Source organism: Phascolarctos cinereus, unplaced genomic scaffold (genome assembly GCF_003287225.1).
Source record: "Phascolarctos cinereus isolate Bilbo 61053 unplaced genomic scaffold, phaCin_HiC Scaffold_5;HRSCAF=322, whole genome shotgun sequence".
NCBI classification, from domain to species: Eukaryota; Metazoa; Chordata; class Mammalia; order Diprotodontia; family Phascolarctidae; genus Phascolarctos; species Phascolarctos cinereus.
In genome coordinates, this window is record NW_027555958.1 from 52,982,694 (window position 1) to 53,006,935 (window position 24,242).

At 37.0% G+C, this 24,242-nt stretch overlaps 1 protein-coding gene across 5 annotated transcripts in view; it reads left to right on the forward strand.

Annotated features, from left to right (window-relative positions):
• Nucleotides 1–24,242, forward strand: part of CSDE1 (cold shock domain containing E1) — a 55,421-nt gene that overhangs the window by 21,760 nt on the left and 9,419 nt on the right. Inside the window, exons 3-15 of one of the 5 annotated variants that reach the window (XM_021002340.2) lie at nucleotides 6,027–6,182; nucleotides 7,870–8,068; nucleotides 8,786–8,895; nucleotides 9,277–9,369; nucleotides 9,953–10,050; nucleotides 10,962–11,043; nucleotides 11,932–12,060; nucleotides 12,156–12,281; nucleotides 13,149–13,361; nucleotides 18,419–18,586; nucleotides 18,675–18,839; nucleotides 22,673–22,780; nucleotides 23,970–24,145. In XM_021002340.2, the coding sequence (XP_020857999.1) occupies nucleotides 6,036–6,182; nucleotides 7,870–8,068; nucleotides 8,786–8,895; nucleotides 9,277–9,369; nucleotides 9,953–10,050; nucleotides 10,962–11,043; nucleotides 11,932–12,060; nucleotides 12,156–12,281; nucleotides 13,149–13,361; nucleotides 18,419–18,586; nucleotides 18,675–18,839; nucleotides 22,673–22,780; nucleotides 23,970–24,145 (1,814 nt within the window). In that variant the 5' untranslated portion in view covers nucleotides 6,027–6,035. The remainder of the gene's footprint in view (nucleotides 1–6,026; nucleotides 6,183–7,869; nucleotides 8,069–8,785; nucleotides 8,896–9,276; nucleotides 9,370–9,952; nucleotides 10,051–10,961; nucleotides 11,044–11,931; nucleotides 12,061–12,155; nucleotides 12,282–13,148; nucleotides 13,362–18,418; nucleotides 18,587–18,674; nucleotides 18,840–22,672; nucleotides 22,781–23,969; nucleotides 24,146–24,242) is intronic. The other 4 variants (XM_021002349.2, XM_021002357.2, XM_021002367.2 and 1 more) reach the window with 4 other exon arrangements.

Here is a 24,242-nt window from a genome sequence, read left to right on the forward strand (position 1 = left end):
CCTTGGTGACAGCTGTGTGATCAGACAGAATAGAATATATTCAAGAGATGTTGTGGAAGTAAAAATGACAAAACATGACAACTGACTAAAGGGAATAAAGTGGAAGGTGACACTGAGATTGCAAGCCTGGGTGACTGGTAGGACAGTTGTGTCCTCCACAGTAATTGGGAAGTTGCAAAGGGGAGAGTTTAGGGGGATTGATAATGAGTTCTATTTTAAACATGTTGAGTTTTAAGAAGTCTGAGGGACATGCATATTGAGATGTCTAAAAGGCAGTGGGAAGTGCAAGACAAGAAATCAGGGGAAAGGTTAGGGCTGGACATGTAGATCTGAGAGTCGTCTGCCAAGAGATAATTGAAACCATGCAACCTGATGAGACTGTCAAGCGAAATATAAGAGAAAAGAGGGTCCAGAACAGAGCCCTGTGGGACATCTAGGGTTAGTGATTATGATTCAGAAGGAGAGTTAAACAGGTAGAAGGCAGCAGTGTCACAAAAACCTAGTGAGAAAAGAACCAGGAGAAAAGGGTGTCAACAGTGTGTGTCAAAGACTGCAGAGAGCAAGAAAGATTGGGATTGAGAAAAGGCCATTGATTTAAGAACTAAGATCATTGGAAATTTCAGACAAAAAAGATGTATTCAAAGCACTTAAAAGGAGTGAAGGGTCACTGGAAACAAACATGAATTCACTGAAAAGTCATCATTGCTAAACTTAACATCATTTCCCTTTTAAAATATTGCTACTAGACTATTAAATCAAGGGAATATAGTAGAGGATTGTATATCTTAATCTCAGTCAAGCACTGGATAAAGGCTCATGATCTCCTTTTATAGAAGATGGATAAATGTGGGTTGAATGATAGTATAAGTAAGGTGACTTTGCAGATAGGTGGCTGAACAACTCTATCTAAAGAATATTACTCAAAAGGATTTGTGTCAGCCTGGTTGGAAATCTTACTATGGGACAGTCCTTTAGCTTTGTCCTTTTTATCCAAGTTTTAAAAATATTTAAAATCATATAATGTGTTTATTAGATTCATGGATAAAATAAAATGGGGAGAGTGATAAATATCAGACATTCAAAATTACCTCAGGCTAGAATTGAGGCCAAAGCCAGTAAGGTATGATTTAACAGGACTGAAAAGTCCTCTGTTTAGATTTTTTAAAGTAATTGTAACTTTAAAACACAACATTACTAAGAACCCATTTTGTGAAGAACACTGCTAAGCAGTAGGTGAGATAACAGAGTTCAGACATTTTCTCTCAGATTTTAAGGTCTAGTAAGGCATGATACCAATACAAATAAATACACAGTGTTATCTAAGTGTATTAAAGTTACCAGACAAAATGCTTAGTGGGACTTGAGAAAAATCATTACCATTCATAGGGATAAACTTCTTGGAGAAGGTAGCATTTGAAATGGACTCTGAAGAATGGTTAAAATGAAGAGAGAGAACATCCTAGATACTGGAAACTGAGACTAAAGGCTGAAGTCTTGAGAGCCTAGTTTATGTTTGACAGCAGAGAATATTCCAGTTTGTTAGGATAGTGTATATGTAGCAGATGAGTAACATGAACCAATGCATAAGGAAGATTAATCTGTAAGTCACTTGCCCAGTATCACACAGAGGCTGTATTTGAACTCCAGCACTCTTATCCGATTTACCACAGAAGTAGAATTGATAGGTGTGGCTGTAAGGGAGAAGGAAGATTAAAAATGGGACTTAATTGAATTTAGGATCCTGGTTGAACCAAGTAGGGATGTCCAGTAGGCGTTTGGCGATGATAAGGAAGAAAGAGAGAATATGAGAATAAAACCATAAAGCTTTCTGATATCAAACTCGTTGATGGTGTAGAGGTCTTTGGAGAGAAGAACTTTTCTTTTTTGATATTGGGGAGTATCTAGTAAGAGGAGTACATTCAGAGGGTGAGGCATTCATTGTATTTGGCAGTTAGGAGGTCACTGATTTACAGCAGTTTAGCGTTGCAAGGGTGAGCCTTTTGCATAGGATCATGAAGTCATTTTACTTTGGGAAGCCTTAGTTTCCTTTTTTTTTAAAATTGCATAGATTAAACTTAGATGAGCTCTGCAATCCTTCCAATAAGGTCTATGGTCAGCTGAAGTAGGTACTAAAGAAAGACATCTGGTGTTGATAACTTTTTCTAGAAGTTTGACAGTGAAAGGGATGAAATGGGACAGTTGGTTAGGTTCATTGAGGCTACAGAAGGCATTTCACAAATTGGGACCTCATGACTTGAGCATGTTCATTGGCAGATGGGAAGGAGAAAGTGTTCAGGGAGAGATCATTGAGAGGTTATGAATGGCCACTGGAGAAGACCTAAGGGAAGACTGCTTGACTGTTAGCTTTAGTGGTGAGTAATAGACAATGTCTTGGGGGTGGGGGGGTGGCGCAGCATTGCTGGAAAGGCACCATCTAGCTCCACCAAAGTAATTTTACCATTAGGAAACTCTAGACCTGAGAGAGAATGAATGAATTTAAAAAAACAAACACTTAAGTGCTAAGCCTTGGGGATACAAAAGGAATTTACATTCTAATAAGTGAAAAACTTTTCATATCTGGGGAGTGGTAGCCAGAAAAAAAATGCTTTGGTCTGGGAAATTGCTAGGATTTTTAGTGACTGGTTAGTTAGTTGACCTGGATCCTTTTACAGAAACCAGTGTAGTATTGATTTGGTCTTTTGTACTTCCTCCTCCTCCCCCTAGTGAGAGATGGAATAGATGTGAGGAGATGGGATATTCTGGAAAGGTCAGAAATTAACCTGAATGAAAGAGCATGGGTCTAGTCTGGGGCTGCTTAGATTTAGTGTGGCCTCCACAGTCTGGCCCCAGGGTGAAAATTCTACAGCTCTTTGAGGGCATGATCTCTAGTGTTCTGGTCCAAGGATACTGGGGTAGGAGGAGGAGGAGGAAGGAGAGTTGACATTGAAGAGAGTAGAAAAGGAGAGTTTTAAATTTAGTTGAATCACTTCTGTCTTTGTGATACAGGGGAGATAGCTTATCTGCTTGAGGTGTGGAGGCTAGGGAGATAGGAGGGGGGCATGCTGAGAAAGAGAAGGAAAATATTTCTGTGAAAAAGGATAGTTAATCATGGTGAAGTAACAATAAAGGGTCCAGATCTAAAGATTTTAAGATTATAAAATAGAATACTGAAAGAAACCTTAGAAGATCATCTAACCCATCTCTGTAATTTTACTGATTAGGAAATGGGTGCAGAGAGATTGTAATTTACCAAAGGTCACATAGCTAGTAAGTCTGAGAGGTAGAATTTAGACCCAAGTCTCATGACTCCAAATTGCACCACACGCCAGGCTACTAGTTAACAAGATTAGTATGAGCCAACAGTGTGACACAGCTGCTCTTAAAAAAAAAAAAGTAGTGCATACTTCAGCTGTGTTACTTAGGAATATACCATACCACTGGTTAGATTGTATCTGGAGAATTGTGTCTAGTTCTCAATGCTACATTTTAAGAGGATTGTTGAAGGGCTAACCAGGACTGTGAGAAAACCATGTCAATTGACAAATGCTTAGGGCAGTTAAGAATATTTAGTGTGGAGAAGAAAAGAATTTAGAGTTAAAGCTGAGATTGCACAGAGTGTGATAGCTGTCTCCATTTTTGAAGGTTGCTCATGGAAAGAGGAATTATCCCTCTGTCTTGTTCTGGAAGGCATAACTAGGACTAGTTCATGGTTACAAAGAGTCAGATGTTGGCTCGATTTAAGGATTAATTTTTTAATAGGTATCCAATGTAAGAAACTGCTTTGTAAAAGAGGACTGTTCAAGCACAGGCTAGACAGCTGTCATGGATATTGTAAGAAAAGATTCCTTCTAGGTAGAACCAGATGACCGTTTATGTCCCTTTCAGCTCTAAAATTTTATATTCTGCTTATATTTAATAATACCCACCAACTGATTTTCTTAATGACTTTGTTTTCTTGATGCCATTGCTCAGCCTTTCTTTAATAATGCTTGTTGCAGCATGTCAGTGGTAGATATTAACCTTAACTATTAGATATGTTACAATGTGGACATTATCTGTGTCTGATTCTGGAACAATTTTTCTTCACTTGATGTCTGTCAGTGTGGGCCATGTTGTAATCTCCCAACTTTATAGTGACTTTTTTTTTTTCCTCTTTGGAACTTCTACCCACTTGTTCTAACCTAAGCAGAAAAGTTGAGCCTTTCTTCCTGAAGACAGCCATTCAAATATTTGGTGATAATTATCACATGCCCCTGAGTCTTCTTTTCTCCAGGCTGGCCATCTCACAATGGTTCAACTGATTCTCCTATGCTTGTTTACTACTTTCTTTCCTCACAATAACCTTGTGGGTAGATGTTATTATCCCCATATAGATGAGAAAACTGAGGTAAACAGGTTATATGACTTGCCTAGTGACACCAATAATAAGTGTCTGAGGCAGTATTTGAAGTCACATCTTCCTAATTCCAAGCCAAGCACTCTATATCCTTACCACAAGAAAACTCTGCAATTTGAAAAATAACCATGTAAGAGAGTTAGAAGCCAGTTTGTCTCTTGTACTGCTTTTTGCTTTGGGAAAGATGATTTTATGGTGAGTTTCTTTCCTTCTCTCTCTCTTAGAAGCTCAGGGCACACTCCATGCCACCCTCTCCTTCTCTGCACTCTTAACTCTCTTCCTTTTTCTAAGAGCCGAAAGGCTCAATTCAATTAAATATTTCAATGCATATTTATTAGATGTCATTCACTGTACTAGGTGCTGAGGTTAGGAGGACAAAAACAAAACAGTCCCTTGCTTCCTACTGGGCACTTCATAAAAGGCCAGGCCCTCAAGCTAAAGTTTTTAAATTAGGCTGCTCCCAGAAAAAAATGGAAACTATTTCATTAGTTAAGTCTGGCTGATGGTAGTCAACAGTCGAGACCCAAACTTAGTTTGCTAATAATAACATTTAACCAAGAGACCTGTGTACCACCATACCTTAAATATGCAACTGTAAGTTTTCGGTACCATGAAATCTAATTTTTGTTCACTTAGTTTTTCTATATACTTAATTGCTTTGACTTACGGCCTCCCATCCCCTTCTTAGGGGTGGGGGGTAGAATTTGGCAGTGAATAAAGATATGTGTAAATCTGTTAAACAGGTACCAAGGCCGTGACCTAGGTAAGCAAAGTTAGTGGGAGAGGAGGATATTTCTATTCTTCCCTTTCTCCTATCCCTCTAGACCTGTAGAGAAGAACTAGGGAAGAAATGGAATATTCATTCCTGTTCTGGCTACCCTAGCTTGATAAATACCTAGTACCTGAGTCTACCATCTATCTTCTGGCCCTCCCTCCCTAGTAGTCAGAAGAAATGGGAGCTTTATAGTGTCTGTAATATCTTGATGTGTCTGTTACCTCTAGTAAATGACACATTATTTTAGTTATAATCTGACATTGATATTTGAGGTCTTTGAATAACTGTAATTTTCACACATAAGAGGCATATGGAATTTGGAGGTTGGGCTTTAACTATCACTAGTGATGGGTATAAGGAAATCTTAAAGCTTTTGGACATTGCAAGGTTCTGTACTCCTAAACTCTACTATACTGAGATGGGAAAATGTATTAGAAATAGTTAATGTGTGTATATATGTATTTTTATTTTATTTTATTTTATTTTATTTTTTGCTTTTTGGTGAGGCAGTTGGGGTTAAGTAACTTGCCTAGGGTCACACAGCTAGTTAAGTGTCAAGTGTCTGAGTCCAGATTTGAACTCAGGTCCTCCTGACTCCAACGCTGGAGCTCTATGCACTGCGCCACCTAGCTGCCCCAAGAATGTATTCTTAAAACAATTCTGAAAGAGCTTTCAAATAAGAAAATTATTAGAGCAACACAGTCATTTCTTTTCATACTGCATTAAAAACAATCTGGAGAAAGTTTTTAGCCAAACAGACTTCATTGAAGGTCCAGATAGATGTCAATGTCAACTAAATGTGTCAAATTATTTTAATGTCAACTATAGTTATAACACTCTACTATGTCATCACAGCTGTCTGAGATGGAGAACCTTTTTACTGTGTCATCAGATCCTCTCCCCCCTCCTGCAGTTCCCCGTCCTTCTCTTCCTTTACCTTTATCTTCATCTTCATCTTCTACCTCATCGGGGTCTAAAAAGCAGAAGAGGACCCCCCTGTATCAGAGATCTGTAAGTCAGGGAAACAGCCGTCTCAGCTTAGTCTGTGTGTAGCATGGATTTTTAGGGCCGTTTTGTGTATGAGTATCTCATCAAACTCGCTTTCTAACACCTAAGCATTGTGCACTGAGATTGAATTTTCCGTTTATTGAACTAGAACTCAAGTTAACTTTCAGTTTTATTGTTGTTACTTTCCAGTGCCTTTGTTTTAATTAAAGATTTTAGTGTTGTGTCATAATTCTCCCTGAATCCTTCAGGGGAGAAAGGAGAACAACAGCTTAGCATTTAATGGTTATGATTACTTCTTTCTACACAGTGCTGGACTTTTCTTGTTTATATGAATTTATTGTATCCAGATTGAAACACTATTTCTAATAGAGGCTTTACTTCCTCCTCTCATCAGTTAATAACTTTTTTTCCCCCCAACATCAAAATCACTTCCCCATTTAATCTGGGTTTGAATCCTTATTTTTTTCATCAATAGTGCTTAGCTTTTCACTCATCATACTTCCTGCTCAGGTTTTCACGTCCATCAAGTTCAACTTACAAAAGGATTCAAGATTTGGTTTAAAAAAATAGGTAGAAACATTCATTCAACTGGCTTATCTTTTGCTTTAGATTTTTACTTAAATTTCTAAAGAGCCAATTCTGCCTTCTGAACAAATGAGATGAAATTGATTAACAAGTTTTTAAATACTTTGAAATTATCTTGTAGGACTTCACATGTAGAGCACTGCATTTGAGGCCTTTAAGCAGATTCCATTGAATTAAGACTTATAATTTCTTATTTTTTTTGGTGTTAGAAGTAAAAACTGACAATAGGAGAATAAAAACCTTCTGGGCTATTTATGAAACAGATATACAAGTAGATGAAAATGTATCTTTTGAAATACGTATGTACATATATGTATTATGAAATTTTCTTAAAAGTAAAAAGGTTTCATCTAAACCTTATCTCTTAGGAAAAATATATTTTTCTTTTGTGATTTTTTTAATAGTTTGAAAACGTCTTTTTTTTTAGATATTTGAGTTTTCACTTTTCTTAGAAAGCATGCTTCCCTTCAGTTTTCTGTTTTGAAATAAGTCTCCTGTAAAAGATTCAGTCCATTGTTCACTAATTTCAGTACTTAACCCTAAGTTGCATGTCTTACTAGCCATTAGTAAAATTACCATTATTAATAAACTTTGAAATCAGAATTTATATTGGACATTTCTAGAAGTCTATATGAATATTATTGATAGGCATGAACAAACATCTCATAGGAAAAAAAACAGTAGTTGGAGCTGTCATGTCTTGCGTGGATTTTGGCAGCTCTGCTAGCTACTTCAGTAACTTAATATTAGCATCCTTTTACAAAACATCAGTGAGAATTTTTTTTTAGGTGTAGAAATCTTATGGAAACCATGAAAATATACATTTAATAAAAATAGGAGCAATTTCTGAAATGAGATTGAAACTTAATCACCAGAAACACGTTACTGGCTAATACTACTAAAATCACTGCTTGTGAATCTTTGCTCACTTTTTGGCGTAACTAGCATTTCAGTTAAATGAAAGCCTATATATACATTTTAGTCAAATTAGGTAATTGTTTCCTTATGGTTCTTAATGATAAGTTCATCTAAATCGAGTGTACAATCTAGATTGAGAAATACACAAGGTTAGTTGGAACTGAATTTTTTTTTCTCTTTGAAACAGATGAGCTTTGATCCAAACCTTCTCCACAACAATGGACACAACGGGTACCCCAATGGTACTTCGGCAGCACTGCGTGAAACTGGGGTTATTGAAAAGCTGCTGACCTCTTATGGATTTATTCAGTGTTCAGAACGTCAAGCTAGACTTTTCTTCCACTGTTCACAGTACAATGGCAACCTGCAGGAGCTAAAAGTAGGAGGTAATCTATCAACTGTTATATTCTATTCACAATATTTATAGCCCTTATTTTCCTAAGCATTGTTGGTATAAGAGTTAGAGGAGCCATGGCAGATTCTTGGTTAGTTTTAATCTGTTTATAACTACAAGGAGGTACAACTTTCATAGTAAATGGTTGAGATTGGATTTACTTGGGAGATACAGTAACATTTCCCTTCTAATAGTTAATTCCCCAATGGCTACAAAGTGAAAATTGCTTTTTAAAAAGGTATTGTTGGGGCAGCTAGGTGGTGCAGTGATAGAGCACTGGCCCCTGAAGTAGGAGGACCTGAGTTCAAATGTGACCTCAGACCAAACACTTGATACGTACTAGCTGTGTGACCCTGGGCAAGTCACTTAACCCCAGTTGCCAAGGGGGAAAAAAAGGTGTTATTAGAAAAAATATTTTAAGTGATTTTGATGTGAAATAAGTATCCTGCCGTGTGTATGAATTCATTTCTCTTGTTTGTCCATCCTGCCTGCATGTTTCCAGAAAATGACTCACAAATAAGCCCTTTGGGCTCATTTTGGGATTAAGGAAAATCTGCCTGTACAAAACAATTGCCCTTGAGAAAAGTCAAAATACTATATGCCATGAGGCATCTTTATTCACTCTGAGATAGTCAGAAAATTGCATTTAGCCGAGACTTTTGTGCTAGAAGTAAGCAAACTTGAAGAAAACATTCTTCTTTTATTGTAGATGATGTTGAATTTGAAGTATCATCTGACCGGCGGACTGGAAAACCTATTGCTGTTAAATTGGTGAAGATTAAACCAGAAATCCTACCAGAAGAACGAATTAATGGACAAGTTAGTGGCTTGATTCTATGTGTGTTGTGTGTGTGTGTGTGTGTTTCCTTCTTAATGGAAAAGGGAAGGACCCCACCCTACTCCCCACTTTTGTATGCAAGAGAGCTGTATAACTATTGAAAACATCAGTGTTTCTTGACCTCTGTTTGGCCAAAAAAAAACAAAAACAAAACAAAACCAACCAATCTGTTAAGGCTCAGTTTGGGTTTTTGCTTAACCCTCAAACTGTAAGCTTGAAACTTTGCAGCATAACATCCTCTTGTGGATCATATTAAGATGCATCCCTGCATATAGTGTAGAGGCAATTAAGATTCCGTTTGTGTTGCACAGTGCTGCTCCTGAAATGATTAGCAATGGAATTTTTTTTTTTTTGACTGGTAGGTTGTGTGCGCTGTTCCTCACAACTTAGAGAGTAAATCTCCAGCTGCCCCGGGTCAGAGTCCAACAGGGAGTGTATGCTACGAACGTAATGGGGTAATCTTGTGTATTTTTCTTAAACTTTTGCTTGATCCACCAATATGATCTATAAGAATATTTTTTTAAATTCAAAGTAGAAAATTTAAGCTGCAGTTGTTCAAATTAGTTTTAAATTATGTTTCTGAAAGGTTTCAAGTGCGATAATCAGAAATAAACAAAACTTCCAATCTCTTAATTTGCCCAAATGTTCCCTTCCAAAAATCTTATGAAATACTTCCTAATCAAAAATTTTTTTGTTGTTGAATCATAATTCACATTAGCCACTAACTCCAGTAGTAGTATGTCTGTGTCACAAAAATTTTTTTCCTTTTTTAACTACATTTATTTTCTGGGCAAATGCTTCCAAATGTGTTTAAACTTTTTGAAGTTTTACTGCTGCTCAGCTTTAGACTCAAGAAAGCCTTTGACACCTGGAGACAAATGTGTTTTTATGTGAAGAAAGCGCTTTGCTTTTTTTTTTTTGTCATCATACCTAAAGAAACTTGGCTTAAATGTGCCAGTGTCTTAAGTGTTTAAGAAAGTCGATGTACAGCGCATCTGTAGCACACAAATATGGTCATACAAGTGTGTTCATTCACAGGAAGTGTTTTATCTGACTTACACCCCTGAAGATGTGGAAGGGAATGCTCAGCTGGAAACCGGAGATAAAATAAATTTTATAATTGACACAAATAAACAGTAAGTTCCTCTTGAATATTTTCCCATTATGTAACACTTTATTAAGTTTTTCTACATCAAAGAAAATTTCTAAAATTTCAAATGATTTGAATTTTTAACTTATGGCTCTAGCATAGAGTCTCTTACGTTATACTTCGCAAGGCCTTTAAGTTTATAAAGTGAAACAGGTTATTTCCAGAGTGCCTGAAGTGATAACTGCTTGTTGGAAAATAGTGTTTCTTATTTGACCTATTTCATTACATCTGGTCCAGGCTTAGGAAAATTCTGAAAAAGATATCAGCTCTGTCCTTGTCATTTTCCATATGTGTCTGGCTACCCCCACCAACACAAGGGCTGTCAGGTGGAGAGACAACAATAAAATTCTTTGTAACATTGATAAGACTAGTTTCTACTCCCTGTTCTATAAAATAAAAAGAAAATAAATCAGACATGTTCCTGGAGTTATCCCTTCCCGACTTCAGCTCCTCAGTTAGTTTTTATTTAATCAAATAATGATTGGATAAATAGCATTTTCAAAAACTTTATTAATCTTGCCTGTTGCTTTTTAAAAATGTATGTATCTCTCCAATTCAGATCATATCTTGGAAGAAACCAGCTGAGAGAGACATATTTTAAAGAGATGTTTGCAAAATATGAAATTCATGTTTAGCAGTTCTCCTTTTGATCATGTGGCTTGTACCTGCCTAGTATTTAAAGCTTAGAAATTTGGAGTAGTTTCTTCTTAAATGCAGTAATACATATGGGGTTAGCTGTTAAATGCTTTGTGGTTATTTTGGCATGTCAACCTCTTTGAAACCTCAGAGATTTTATTTTACATTGTTCCTCTTATTTCATGCTATTGTCATATTATAGGTGATGCTGTGTTTTAGCTCCTCCTTTTATTCTTTTTCCCCCACCTACTTCCTCTCTAGTACTGGTGCTGTAAGTGCTCGTAATATTATGCTGTTGAAAAAGAAGCAAGCTCGCTGTCAAGGAGTAGTTTGTGCCATGAAGGTAAGTAGAGTAGAGAAATCAGGAAAACTATTTTGGCCTTGAAATTTACTTTCCTTTCTTGTTCACTTTTTTTAAAAAGTCTGCTTCCTTTATTCCCTCCCACCCCAATTGTGAATGTGTTTTTTACTGTTATTTTAAAAGTTTAATACGAAAAAGAATCTAACACTTTTATTTTAGAGTTTGAAGGGAACCTTGTAGGTCCGTCCGGTCCAACCTCTTGTTACACAACTGAACGAACTAAAATCTAAGGATGATTATGATTGACTCAGAGTCAATAGTTAGTTACTAGCATAACCAAAATTAGAACTCAGGTGTTTAACTTCCTTCTTCAGTGCTCCTCAGTTATTTAATAAAAACATATATATTGCCTACATCATGAACTCATTTCATTTTCTTGAGTTCTTAGATAGATTTCAGGGAGCATGTGAAATTGATTTAAACCTCTCACTACTAAACCTAAATGTAGCATATTCTTTGCATTAAAAATTTCTTTTGGAGGGGGAAAAAGTATCAGAGATCCATAAAGTTTCACCAGAGTGCCTGAGCAGGTACATGATGCAGAAAAGGTCAAGAACTTCCATCTTTCATATTTAACTTGGATCTTGTCTAGCAAAAGCAAAATCAAAAAGGAAATGAGTGCTGACTCGGTGCTACTTTCTTGGAAAATGGGCCTTTCCAAAATTGACTGTCCATTTGATTGGTAGCACTTATATCGAACTTTATGCCAAAATGCAAAATATTTCTACTCTAGTGGTGTTTTTATGGAAAGGATTCTTCCTTTTAAATCAGCAACATAAAGTTCTAAAAGAACTAAAGTTCATAAAGAACTCAGTTTCTTTGTAAATAATATTCTTTTGTTAGTGCTAACTGTTGTGTGTTTCATTTTAGGAAGCATTTGGCTTTATTGAAAGGGGTGATGTTGTAAAGGAGATATTCTTTCACTATAGTGAATTTAAGGGTGACCTAGAAGCCTTACAGCCTGGAGATGACGTGGAATTCACAATCAAAGACAGAAATGTAAGACAATCCATTTAAATTCCAGTCTCTTAATAGTAGTTCTCATTGTTTCTTAGGAAATTTTTACATTATGGGCTTTTCTTTTGTAATTATAGGGTAAAGAAGTTGCAACAGATGTCAGACTACTGCCTCAAGGAACAGTTATTTTTGAAGATATCAGCATTGAACATTTTGATGGAACCGTAACCAAAGTTATTCCAAAAGTACCTAATAAAAACCAGGTAAACAGTTTTTTGCATTTAATAGATATTGCTTTTTTAGTTCTACCTGCTGATGTCAGACATTTTAAATTCAGTAAAATGGTGATTCAAAGTCCACTGCTGTGCCTGAACAATTCTAGTACCACCCTGTAAAAACTTATGGGAAATGTATTGTTGAATCAAATTTAGCACTATACCAATAATCTTCTGGTGCTTTCAGAAGAACCTTTCAAACTATTTTACACCAATTTAATTTGGTCAAAAATGAGGAATTAGATGCTAACTTAAGAATTATTTGAATTTTTCCCCCCCTAAAATTGGGTAATAATGAGAAAGGTGTAAAAACACTAGTAATAATGTTACTATTCTTGCAGTACTTGAATGTTTGCATGGTGGAGAGATGTGTATACACATATACATAAACATTTATATGCCTCACTACAGCCCCATCATGTAAGTCTTGCAAGTGGAATTATTTTTTCATATTTAGCAGATTAGGAAACAGGCCGTGAGAAGTCATGACTTGCTAATAGTTACATAATTAGTAAATATCTGAAGGATTCAAATCCAGTTCTTTCTGGCTTTTATCTAGCTCTCTTGTCTTCTATTCCATGCTTCTAAAACATGGTCACAGAACTGTTCCTTGGAAAAATGATCAGGTCAGGTTACTTATTTAGGAAATAGGAAGACAGAAGCCTATTGAAGTTGTTTGAGGAAAATGCTTAGATATCTGCTAAAAATTTGCAATTGTGTTGTGGTTACAGACCAGAGTCAAAATAAAATGGCAGTTTGTTTCAAATTATCTTGTTCTGCATCACTCTTTTGGTTTGACTTTGAAGTAGAAATGGTGAAGAGAATCTGCAGTTTAAAATATTTTCTTCTTATCAGAATGATCCATTGCCTGGACGCATCAAAGTAGATTTTGTGATTCCTAAAGAACTTCCTTTTGGAGACAAAGATACAAAATCCAAGGTGACTCTGCTGGAAGGTGACCATGTTAGGTTTAATATTTCAACAGACCGACGTGACAAATTAGAACGAGCAACCAACATAGAAGTTCTCACCAATACGTTTCAGTGCACTAATGAAACCAGAGAAATGGCAAGTTTTATTTCTTATTAAATTTTTGAGTATTGTCTACTTAATTTGGAAATGATACCAACAAGACTCGTTGTCTAATCAGTTCTTGGAAATTTATGGTGACATTAAGATTTTGTGTGGAAAATTACTGTTGTCTTTGAAGTATCTTTCAAATACAATAGAACTAAAGTTAGGGTTAATGCAAGTTCCTTCTAGCTTTTTAATTTCTTTCATTCCAGTGCTGGTTCTTGGGCACAAGATTAATTACTTGCTTCGCAACCTGTTGTAGTGAAGTTTAGTAAAGTAAGTAACAGAGTTAAGTTATATGTCTTTGTTCGAATGTGACTTAATAGTGCATCTGAATTCCTGTAGTCGTCAGTTATTATAAAGTTATTCAACTATAGTAATTGTTTAGTGGTGGACCCAGGTACCATTTTCTCTGAAATGTGTTTTATAAGAAATGTAATGTTTTCCCAAAACTTGTTAACTCTTTTTAATTCATTGGGAATTTGGTCATATTGCAGAAACTTTTAAGGAGGTGGCAGGGAGTAGACTTGATTCCTTTGGTAAAGGGAATTTGTGAGAAAACTTCCAGACCAAAGCAAATCTTTGTTGATCTGCTTTATACCTTATTGTCTTAGTTGCCTAGGACTCTGAGAAGTTAAGTAACTACCAGGATTAGAGATGGTTGAACCCAAGTCTTCCTGAGTCCAAGACCAGCTCTTTATCCACTAGATGTTTCACTGAAAAAAATTGAGCCTGTTCACAAAGAGCTCTCTCTTCTCCCCTGTTGCTTATCTTACATCACTCAGATGATTTCTGCCACTATCTCCTTCACTCATTTCTTGTATGGGGTTTCTTTCCTCTTTGGCAAATCCCTCTCCATGCATAAGTGATCCTGTCTTATCCTGTCTCCTACAACAGATTGCTCTATCATCTCTACTTTAGCAGTAATCTTTAATCACTCCCTGTCTTCTGGCTGTTTCTCTACTATCTACAAACATGCCCATGTCTCTCCTATTCTCAAAAAACCTTCACTTGACCCAACCATCCCTGCTAGCTATCATCCTATATCTCTCCTCCCTTTTATGACTAAAATCCTTGAGAAAACCATCAAATTAGGTGCCTCTACCTCCTTACCTCTCAGTTTCTTCTTAACTTGTGACTTCCAATCCATCGTGAAATTAGAATTGCTATCACCAAAGTTATTAATGATCTCTTAATGGCCAAACCTAATGGACTTTTCTCAATCCTCATTCCCCTTGACCTCTCTACAGCCTTCGACACAATTGATCACCATCTTCTCCTTGATATTCCCCTCTCTTTTAGGATTTCATGACACTGCTCCATCCTAGTTCACCTATTTGTCTGACCTGTCCTCAGTTACCTTTGCAGAATCTTCATCTAGTTCATGCTCATTAACCATGGAGGTACCTCAAGGTTCTGTCCTGGGCCCTCTTCTTCTTCTATACTGTTTTGCTTGGTGATATCATTAGCTCCTATGGACTTAATTATCATCTATTTGCCAAATATTTTCAGACCCATTTATCCAGCCCTAACTTCTCACTTGACTTCTGGTTTCATATATCCATCTATTGGATATCTCAAACTGGATGTCCTGTGGACATCTTGAATTCAGCACTTCCAAAACAGAATTCATTATCTTTCCCCTTGAACCCTCCCCTCTTCTGAACTTTTCTGTTATTGTAGAGGGATCACAATCTGTCCAGTCCACAGCTTCCCAACCTTCTTGATACATTCTTCTCTCTGAATTTTTGTGATATTGCCCTCTCCTGGATCTCCTGTCTTTCTGACCACTCCTTTTCGGTCCCCCTTGCCTCATCCTCTTCAGTGTTACCCTGCTAACAATGAGGTCTCCCAAGGCTTTGTCTTGGGCCTTCTCCCTCTATGCTATTTCACTTGATCTCTTTAGCTTATGAGTTCAAGTACTGTTCTCTATCCAGATGACTTTAAGAGCTGCTTGTCCAGCCCTAACTTCTTTGCTGACCTCCATTCTTTATCCCTGCCTTTTTAGATTCAACATGTCTAGAACTAAGTTTATTGTCTCTACCCTCAAAACTCTCCTCCCTTCCAAACTTCCTTCTATTACTGTCAAGGGTGTCACCACCCTCTTGGTCACCCAGGCTTGCAACTTTGATGTCATCCTCATCACCTCACTTTCTTCCATTCCCTCCCTACACCACTCCCATGTCTAGTCAGTAGTCAAGTCCTGTTTGTTTACTTACGCCTTTACAAAATCTTCTCTCCTTTGATTTGGCCATCACTCTGATGCAGGCCTTCATCACCTCATGCCCAGATTATTGAAATAGCTGCTGGCATGTCTGCCTTTCCCCATTCCAGTGAACTCTAGTGGCTCCCTCTTACCTCCAGCATAAAATCTAAAATCCTTGGTTTGGCTTTATCTTACTCTTCTCCGTGTGCTCTGATCCAGTAACAATGACCTCCTTGTTGTTCCATGCAGGTGATACTCATCTCCCTATTTGAGCATTTTCAAAGGCATCCTTCAAGACTCAGTTAAAGCCTTACCTTCTTCAGAAAGCCTTTCCTAATCCTTCCTAACTTTAGGGCCTTCCTTTTAAGATTACCCCCAATTTTTCTGTCTGTAGCTTATCTGTACATATTTGTTTGCCTGTGATCCTCCCCCATTAGTCTGTGTGCTTCTTGAGAGCAGAGACTATTTTTTGCCTTTCTTTGTATCTTCAGGGCATAGACCAGTGCCTGGCACATAATAGGATCTTAATAAATGCCAGGCTGACTGAGTGTCACTACCCTACTTCTGTGTAATATATTTTTTGAGTGTTTGTAAAGGAAAAGAACTAAATTGTAACTGTAGTACTACAAGTATAATGAGAATAGGAGCTTAGATCTTTTCTGATATGAGGCTTTAAAAATTGTTAAGATACAAATGTTAATTACATGTAACCAGCTTATATGATATATAATTGCCAGAGATGAATTTCAAAGGGAAAAAAAAAACCTGTTACAAGGGTATTAGGCTTTCTCTATTGAAAGAGTTGTGAATGTGTGTATATAGTACTCTAAAATTTTCACTATAGCTTAGTTGGTCAATTTAAATTTGTATCTGATTCTACAGAGTTCCTATGTAACAGGATAACTCTTCTTCATTGTTGTTTTAGTAAATAACTTTTTATATTGCATTTAAATTTTGCAAAATGCTTTATATTCCATAACTTATTTGAGCCCTTTGACAGCCTCAAGAATTACAGAAGATATCCTCATCCTGCTGTTAATAGGCTAACAGTAGTTAAGTGAATTAGGCCTGAACATACAACTAGTAAGTAACAGAAGTTAGGTTTGAACTGGAGCTTTTTCTGACTCCAAGGTCCAACACTCTTTCCATTACACCTGATTCTACCTCAGTAAACCTCCTGACATTGTCACCCATTCTTTCCTCCACTCTCTGATACAGAGTTGGCCCTTCTCACCAAGGATAACCTCTCCCCCACCCCCATTATTTCTTTTAACCTGTTCTTTCCTGTCTCCTCCAGCAGGTAGAATGCCCCTACCATCACTCCCTCCACCTCCAGTTTTAAGTCTCTTCCTATCTACTGGCTGATTCGTTTCTATTTACAGTGATGCCCAGGTCTCCTTCATTCTTAAACCCTGATTGGACCTTACCATCCGTTTAATATTATCTTTTATCTCTCCTTTTTATAAATAAACTCTTGAAAACACTTGTTACCTCCATTTCTCATTTTCCAGTCCTTTGTAAACTGGCTTCCTTACTTCATCTCTTAACTGAAACTGCTCTTGACAAAATTATTTAATGATTTCTTGATTGCCAATATGATGGCCTCATTTTTTTTTTAACCTCAGCAGCTTTTGTGGAACTCCCTCTCCTGAACAATGTCTCCACTCTGGGTTTTTGTGATAATTGTTCTCCCTTGGTCCTCCTTAAGAAGTCTCTTTTTTCTGGATCATCCATATGAACCCTGACTGGCTGTACCCCAGCCAGTCTGTTCTGAGCTCTTTTTTTTATATCTACATTCTCTGGAGACCTCCTAAGTTCCCATGGATTCAATTATGATCTCTGGACAGATGTCTCCCAGGTATGTATATTCAGGCTTACCTTCTTTCTACAGAGCTTGAGGATCATATCACCTGTTGCCTATTAGGTATTATAAATTAGGTGTCCCATAGGTATCTCAAACTCAGCTTGTTCAAGATAAAAGCTCTTTCTCTCCCCCTCAACCCCATTTAAAAAAAAAAGAAACAAAAACAAAAATCCAAACCATTTCTTTTCTTCTGAATTTCTCTATATTTGTTTAGGGCAACACCATTTTCCAGGCACTACAGTTTACAACTTTGGATTCATCCTTGACTCTTCACACTTCTTCATCCTCCACTACACGTCAGATCAGTTGCCAAGTTTACCTTCATGTCTTCCAGATCCTTCTTCTCTACATTCACACTTAACATCCTAGTTAAGGCTTGCATCATCTCTCATCTGAACTATTTCACATAGCTTCTAATTGATCTTCTTGCCTCAATTCTCCCAACTACAATCCATCTTTAACTTAGCTACTGATGTGATATATTCCTGAAGGAATGACCACATTACTCTATTGATTCCTTAGTATAGCTACGATCAAATACAAAACTTGTCTGTCTGTGGAAGCCTTTCATAAGCTCCCCTTCAGGCTACCTTTCTAAGCTTCTTACACATTATTCTTCAGTCCAGTTAAACTCATATTCTTGCTGTTTCTTATTTATAGCATCCCACCTCTCCTCTCAGTGCCCTTTGTACAGATAATCGCTGTGCCTGATATGCACTTTCTCTTCATTTTAGCCTCTCACAATCTTTTGTTTCCTTCAGAGTTCATCCTCGGTGCCACCTCCTATATGAGGCCTTTCCTGATCCTTCCCCCCAGCTGTTAGTCCCTCCTTCCCAAAATTACCTTGTATTTTGTTTGTGGTTTTGGTCCTTATGTCTTCTGATAAAAATAGGACAGTAACTTTATTTTGTCTAGCACCTGGAACATAGTAGGAATTAATTGAATCACCTCCTGGCACTGACTTGTTTGTTTGTGTTCTAGGGTGTGATTGCTGCCATGAGAGATGGTTTTGGGTTTATCAAGTGTGTGGATCGTGATGCCCGCATGTTCTTTCACTTCAGTGAAATTCTAGATGGGAACCAGCTCCATATTTCGGATGAAGTAGAGTTTACTGTGGTTCCTGTGAGTAATGGAGTTTTTTTGAGAAAAGTATGAGGGTTTTGTTTTTTTTTTAATATGCCTTTAATAAATTTTTATTTAAATAAAATGAGCTCAGAAAAATTTTCTTGTTTTGTAGGATATGCTGTCTGCCCAAAGAAATCATGCTATTCGGATTAAAAAGCTTCCTAAGGGCACAGTTTCATTCCATACCCATTCAGATCACCGCTTTGTTGGCACTGTAGAGAAAGAGGCCACTTTTGCCAATCCCAAAACCACTAGTCCAAATAAAGGCAAAGAAAAGGTAACTGACACTCGGAGAGAATGTTCTTATAAATATAAAGAAAGCGTGCACGCCTTTTCAAAATTATGTCATATTAAGTAAAACAACAAAAGTACAGTATGATACTGTAATATTGAATTGTTAATCAAGTGAATTTAATGTGTACTTACTATAAGTTTTAAACCACTCTAGGTGCTATAGGAAAGCTCTTGAAATTTCTGAACTGTCTACTATTTGGGGAAGGCAAGGTTAAATACATTTTATTATATATTGTCATTTTACACATTATGTATATTATAAATATATTTTATTATAAATATATTTTAAATTACAAGACAGAGTATGATCACTTCCTTCTTTAGACTGCCTAGGTAATCAAAGACTGTTGAATAAATGAGTAGTATAGACAGTAATTACTGTCATTCAGAGGAGAGATCACCAAGGGTTGTCTTACCTTTCTTCTGGTGGTGTGCTAAGCTGTATAAATTTTACTTATCCACAAAATTCATATTTTAGCACTGCTTCATGACCTTAGATGTTAACCCTTGGACCTTGCAATATGGCAGCAGAGCACCAGCTCTGACATATTCTGCCTAGCTGTAAAGGCTTTGCATATAGACTGCTGTCCAAGCACATGGCAGCTAAGTAGGGAGAGGCTTATCCTCCTGAGTCCTAAGTTTTATCTTCAAATAGTAATCTTCTAATAACCTGAAAATGAGACTTTGCTAAAATATGAATAAATTGGTACACCACTCAAGGAAATGAACTATATTGATATTCTTAATATAAATGACATAAATTTTACCTCATAGGTTCTCCTCAGGCAAATAAAGGAAATAGTGAAGTTGGCTTTCTATTGTACCTAAGGACATCTTTGCTTTTAATACCTTATGTTGACCACAAGCAAATATCATCATAGAAATATGTGAAGAGTGTGTGCTAATGTCTTTTGCAGAGGGTGAAGGAATTAAAGAAATTTTAATAGGAATCTAACAGAGTCTTACAAGCTATGTCAGTCAGCATGTACCTTGATACAATAACCCTACCCTCAGTTCAAGAGTTGAGACAGGAAACTCTGAAAAATGTGTTGGAAAAAAGACTTTGGAACTTACCAGTGGAGTAAATGAAAAACCAAAGGCTTGTGAATTATTCAGATCATTCACACCTGTATATTATGAATACTTCCTTCAGGAAGCTCCTAGATTTTGCAAGCATCAGATATCATTTCCTTACCTCCTTCCCAAGAGGAGGAAAAATGAAATTGACTGTGTCAATAGACTGGAAACTGATTATCAGTGTGAGAGTTCATTTCTGAATGCCAATGTATATTTATATCATTAACTAATCAGAGCCAGAGGTTCAGATCGTTGTCAAATTAGAGGGATAAAAATGAGAAGATAGTATGTGCCAGTAGTGTAGTCCCAGTGTGACCTATTTAAACAAGATTTTTATCCTAGAAAATGAATAAAAGACTTTAATTTGATCACCACTTCTTAGAGAAGTTATACTGATGTTTGTCACTAGCAGAAAAAAAGTCTGAAACACCTATGAACCATTAAATACCTAACCTATTCATGAAAATACATAACTAACAAATGTAACATTAGTTTAGAATATAAATTCATTTGCCGAACATTTAATGATGGGAAAATAAGCCAAGAAGTGGATAGAACAGCAAGACTGCAAAGTGTTTGATGTGAGACCCAGTTATCCCATATTATCCCCAAAACATTCACAGGTGAAACTGGAAGGACAGCAAATAGGCTTTACCAGCATTTCTACATTGACTATAGAACCCCTTCTCCTGGGTTATCAGTAGGAGTACTGTGCCTATGCCCGACAAGAGCAAAGCATCAGAGACATGTGGTCCCTAAAGGGTTTTGCCAGTACGATGAAGACATCCTACACGCTCTTCAGATGGACACAAGATTTTATTGAAAAAAAGACTTGGACAGTTTTTTTAGAAGAACACATTGAGACCTGGACCACTGCAGAGTCGCCTCCTTAGTGAGTCACTTCCCAACACACTACATGAGGGAGAAAGAAGGGATGAAGAGTGTCGTCCATTGTTTCTTAAGCTGGCAATGCAGGTGGATGAAAAACTGGGCCCAGAATTTAAGAATAGCTAGATTACATTTAGGTAGCTGTGTAGCACAGTGATCCCCAAGATGCTCCCTGAACCCATCTTTTTAACACCACTCTCCTGGTAATCCTGTATTCCTGTCAGCCCTGAAATACTATTATCTCAGAAGAATCCTAACTGGAAGTGTCCCAAAGAGCATGGAAAGATGAATGATGAAGATAATTATACATGTTAGCAAACTACCAAGAATACCTTGCAGAATCACAGAATGAAAGAATCTAAGTGTTGGGATACCAGTGGTCATCTAGTCTAATCCATACCCGAAACAGAGTCTTTTTCTACCATGTGATACTGTTGACTAATTTATCTTGCAGTCCATTAAAACTCTCAGTCTTTTTGAAATAGGTTGTCTTCTAGTCATGCTTCCCCCATATTGTATTGCTGATGTTGATTTTGGAGGACTCTACTATAAGACTTTGCATTTAGCCCTGTTAAATTCCATCTTAAATTATTTGTTCCCATGTTTTTAGATTGTCAGGCTCTTTTAGGATTTTGATTATCAACTAGTGTGTGTCATCCCAATTTTGTATCATCAGCAGATCCAGTAAGCATGCCACCTTTGTCTTTATCCAAGTCACTGATGTAAATGTCAAACAGCATAGGGACATAAACATATTTCTAGGGTACTCCCCTGGAGACCTACCTCTAAGTTGATTTTGAACTAATAATTACTCTTTGGGTCCAGCCATTCAGCCAGTTCTAAGTAACACTTCTCTCCATCTTTTTTCTGTGAGAATTACAGGAGAGACTTTACTAAATGCTTGGTTAAAATCTAGGTAAACTATATCAACATTCCCTTGTTCCCCCAGTTATGAACTTTATGAAAAAAGAGGGGGGGGCATAAAGTTTGTCTGGCATGACATTGTTACTAGCTTTTATTTTTTTAATTGTTGCTCTTTTTTCTGGTTATTCACTAACCATCTCTTTAGCCTTCCAGAGCTATAAACAATCTATTTGGATATGAGAACTAGCATAATATACATTATCAAGAAAGTGTATTTACAGAAAAGGAGATGGGCCAGTCATATAGCAAGAATGAGAGATAGGAAGTGACCTTAATGTTAAACTGATATCAACCAAAAATACTAAAAGACCTGAAAAAAAGCTTTCAGTTCTTCGGTAGATCCTTTACAGAGCTCTTGTGAAAGTGCATGAACTATAGTTGCATAAGATTAGAAATGTTGGATGGGTTGCCATTTGTACTCTAGGGTGCCATATTTATGTGGCTGATGCAGATCTATGAAGTGTTAACTTGTATAATTCTTACTCTGTGTTTTAAGCTACTAAAAAGTATATTTCACAGTAAATGAGTAGTCCCAAATATTTTGTGGGGAAAATATACCTTGAACTAGGCCTTGAAGAATACTAATCATTAGGTAAAGAGGAATGGGAAGGGCTTTGCAGTTATGGGGTGAAGGTAGTGGTGACAGTGTGAGCATGTTTTGTTTTTAAAAACTTTCTTCCTAATTAGCAGAATGTGAGATAGAATATCCTGCTACTCTACTACTGAAAAGACCACATTAGAATTGATTTAGTACTAAGTCTGTTTGTAAACAAGATTTCTCCTACCCAGATGGATGACAATCCTCTTTTAAAGGACTTCCTACTTGGAGAGAAATTTGCAGCCAGACTTCTCATTTTTCTATAGCTTGTCAATAATTTTTTCCCCATTGGTAACTTGCAAACCTCACCATGGCACTTTTTGTTTTAGGAGGCTGAAGATGGAATTATTGTGTATGATGACTGTGGGGTGAAACTGACCATTGCATATCAAGCCAAGGACCTGGAAGGCTCCACTCCTCCTCAGATAGGAGATAAGGCAAAGTCATCTTTATTTTTTTAAGGGATGAAGTCAATACCAAGAATGTTTAAAAAAAAAAAAGAGGAAAAAAAAGAAAGAAAGGAAGGAAGAAATCATTTTGTTACTCATGAAACACTTGTAAAGTGAAAAGGTTCCCTTTTTTATAGTCCCAGGTTTTCATTTGCTTTGTTGTAAAAACTGTATTTTCCAGACTTCTAGCAAAAGGTTGGTGAATGATACCATCTTACCATGTAAGTGTGTGTGGCTGGTCTGGGCACTTCCTTGAATGGATGTTCCAGCAGGCACTCACCAATTAGAGAAGGGAGCTTCAGAGGCAGAGGTATCTATCCCTCTCTGAGTGTGAGGGCAGCTGGGGTTAGAGTGCTGGCCATTAGAAAGAAATAAGCAGGGGGAAGATTGATTTCAAAATGATGGTCACTTAGTGGCAAAATTTTGTTCAAGTCAAGATAAACTGGTTATTATCCAACCAAGTACATTTAACGAAAGAGGCCAGTTTAGCTTTAAAGTAAAAAGCTAAGTCAGGTGCTGTGAGAGAGACAAACTTACACAGCATACTGACCATAAGCTTCCCTGTCTCTGGGAATGGCCCTTCCTTTGCCCATCAAGCACGAGTGCTGTTTGGTTGGTTTGATTGTCTGTCCCTACTTTCACCAACGATGCTACTGAAAGTCTGTATTCTTAATAATATAGTAGAATAAGCTCCTAAGTTAAAAGTTGTGCTTAGAGATCACTTGGAACTCTTTGTCTCCAGGAATAAATGGCAGAATACTTTGACATCTTAACTGCTATTAAAGGCATGTGGAAAAGTAAAGGATCTGAGAGGTCTTTGAGTCCTCAGAAGCACACAGACTTTGAATGGTGCTCAGGGTGCTTGGCTGGGGTCTGCCCAGTGATGATCATTCCTCTGGGGAAGATACATGATAAAAATGATGTGCATGGTCAGAAGCCTTAATAATTCACATCAAACATACAGTCAGAGAGGGGAAGTCATAATGTAGCACAAAACTAAAGTAATATGCTTTAGGAGAAACAGGAATGTTAGTTTGGAGGGAAGTTTTCTTGACAACATAGTGACAGAATAGCAAATACAACCTTTGAAACGTGCAAACAGAGCTCACTTTGTATGGAGGGGAATTGGGTGTGTCAAAAATGGTTCATGATTCATGAACATCCTTGTTTTTCACAGGTTGAATTTAGTGTAAGTGAAACAAAGAGGACTGGTCAGCAGACAGCAACTTGTGTCCGACTTTTAGGTCGTAACTCCAATGCCAAGAGGCTCTTGGGTTATGTGGCAACCCTGAAAGATAATTTTGGATTTATTGAAACAGCCAATCATGATAAGGAAATCTTTTTCCATTACAGGTAAATAGTTCCTTTCATCATGTTAGAACTAAAAGGGGGGCCTTAGAGATTATCTAATTCTCCATGTCTGATTCTTTGTCTTGGAATGAAAATCATG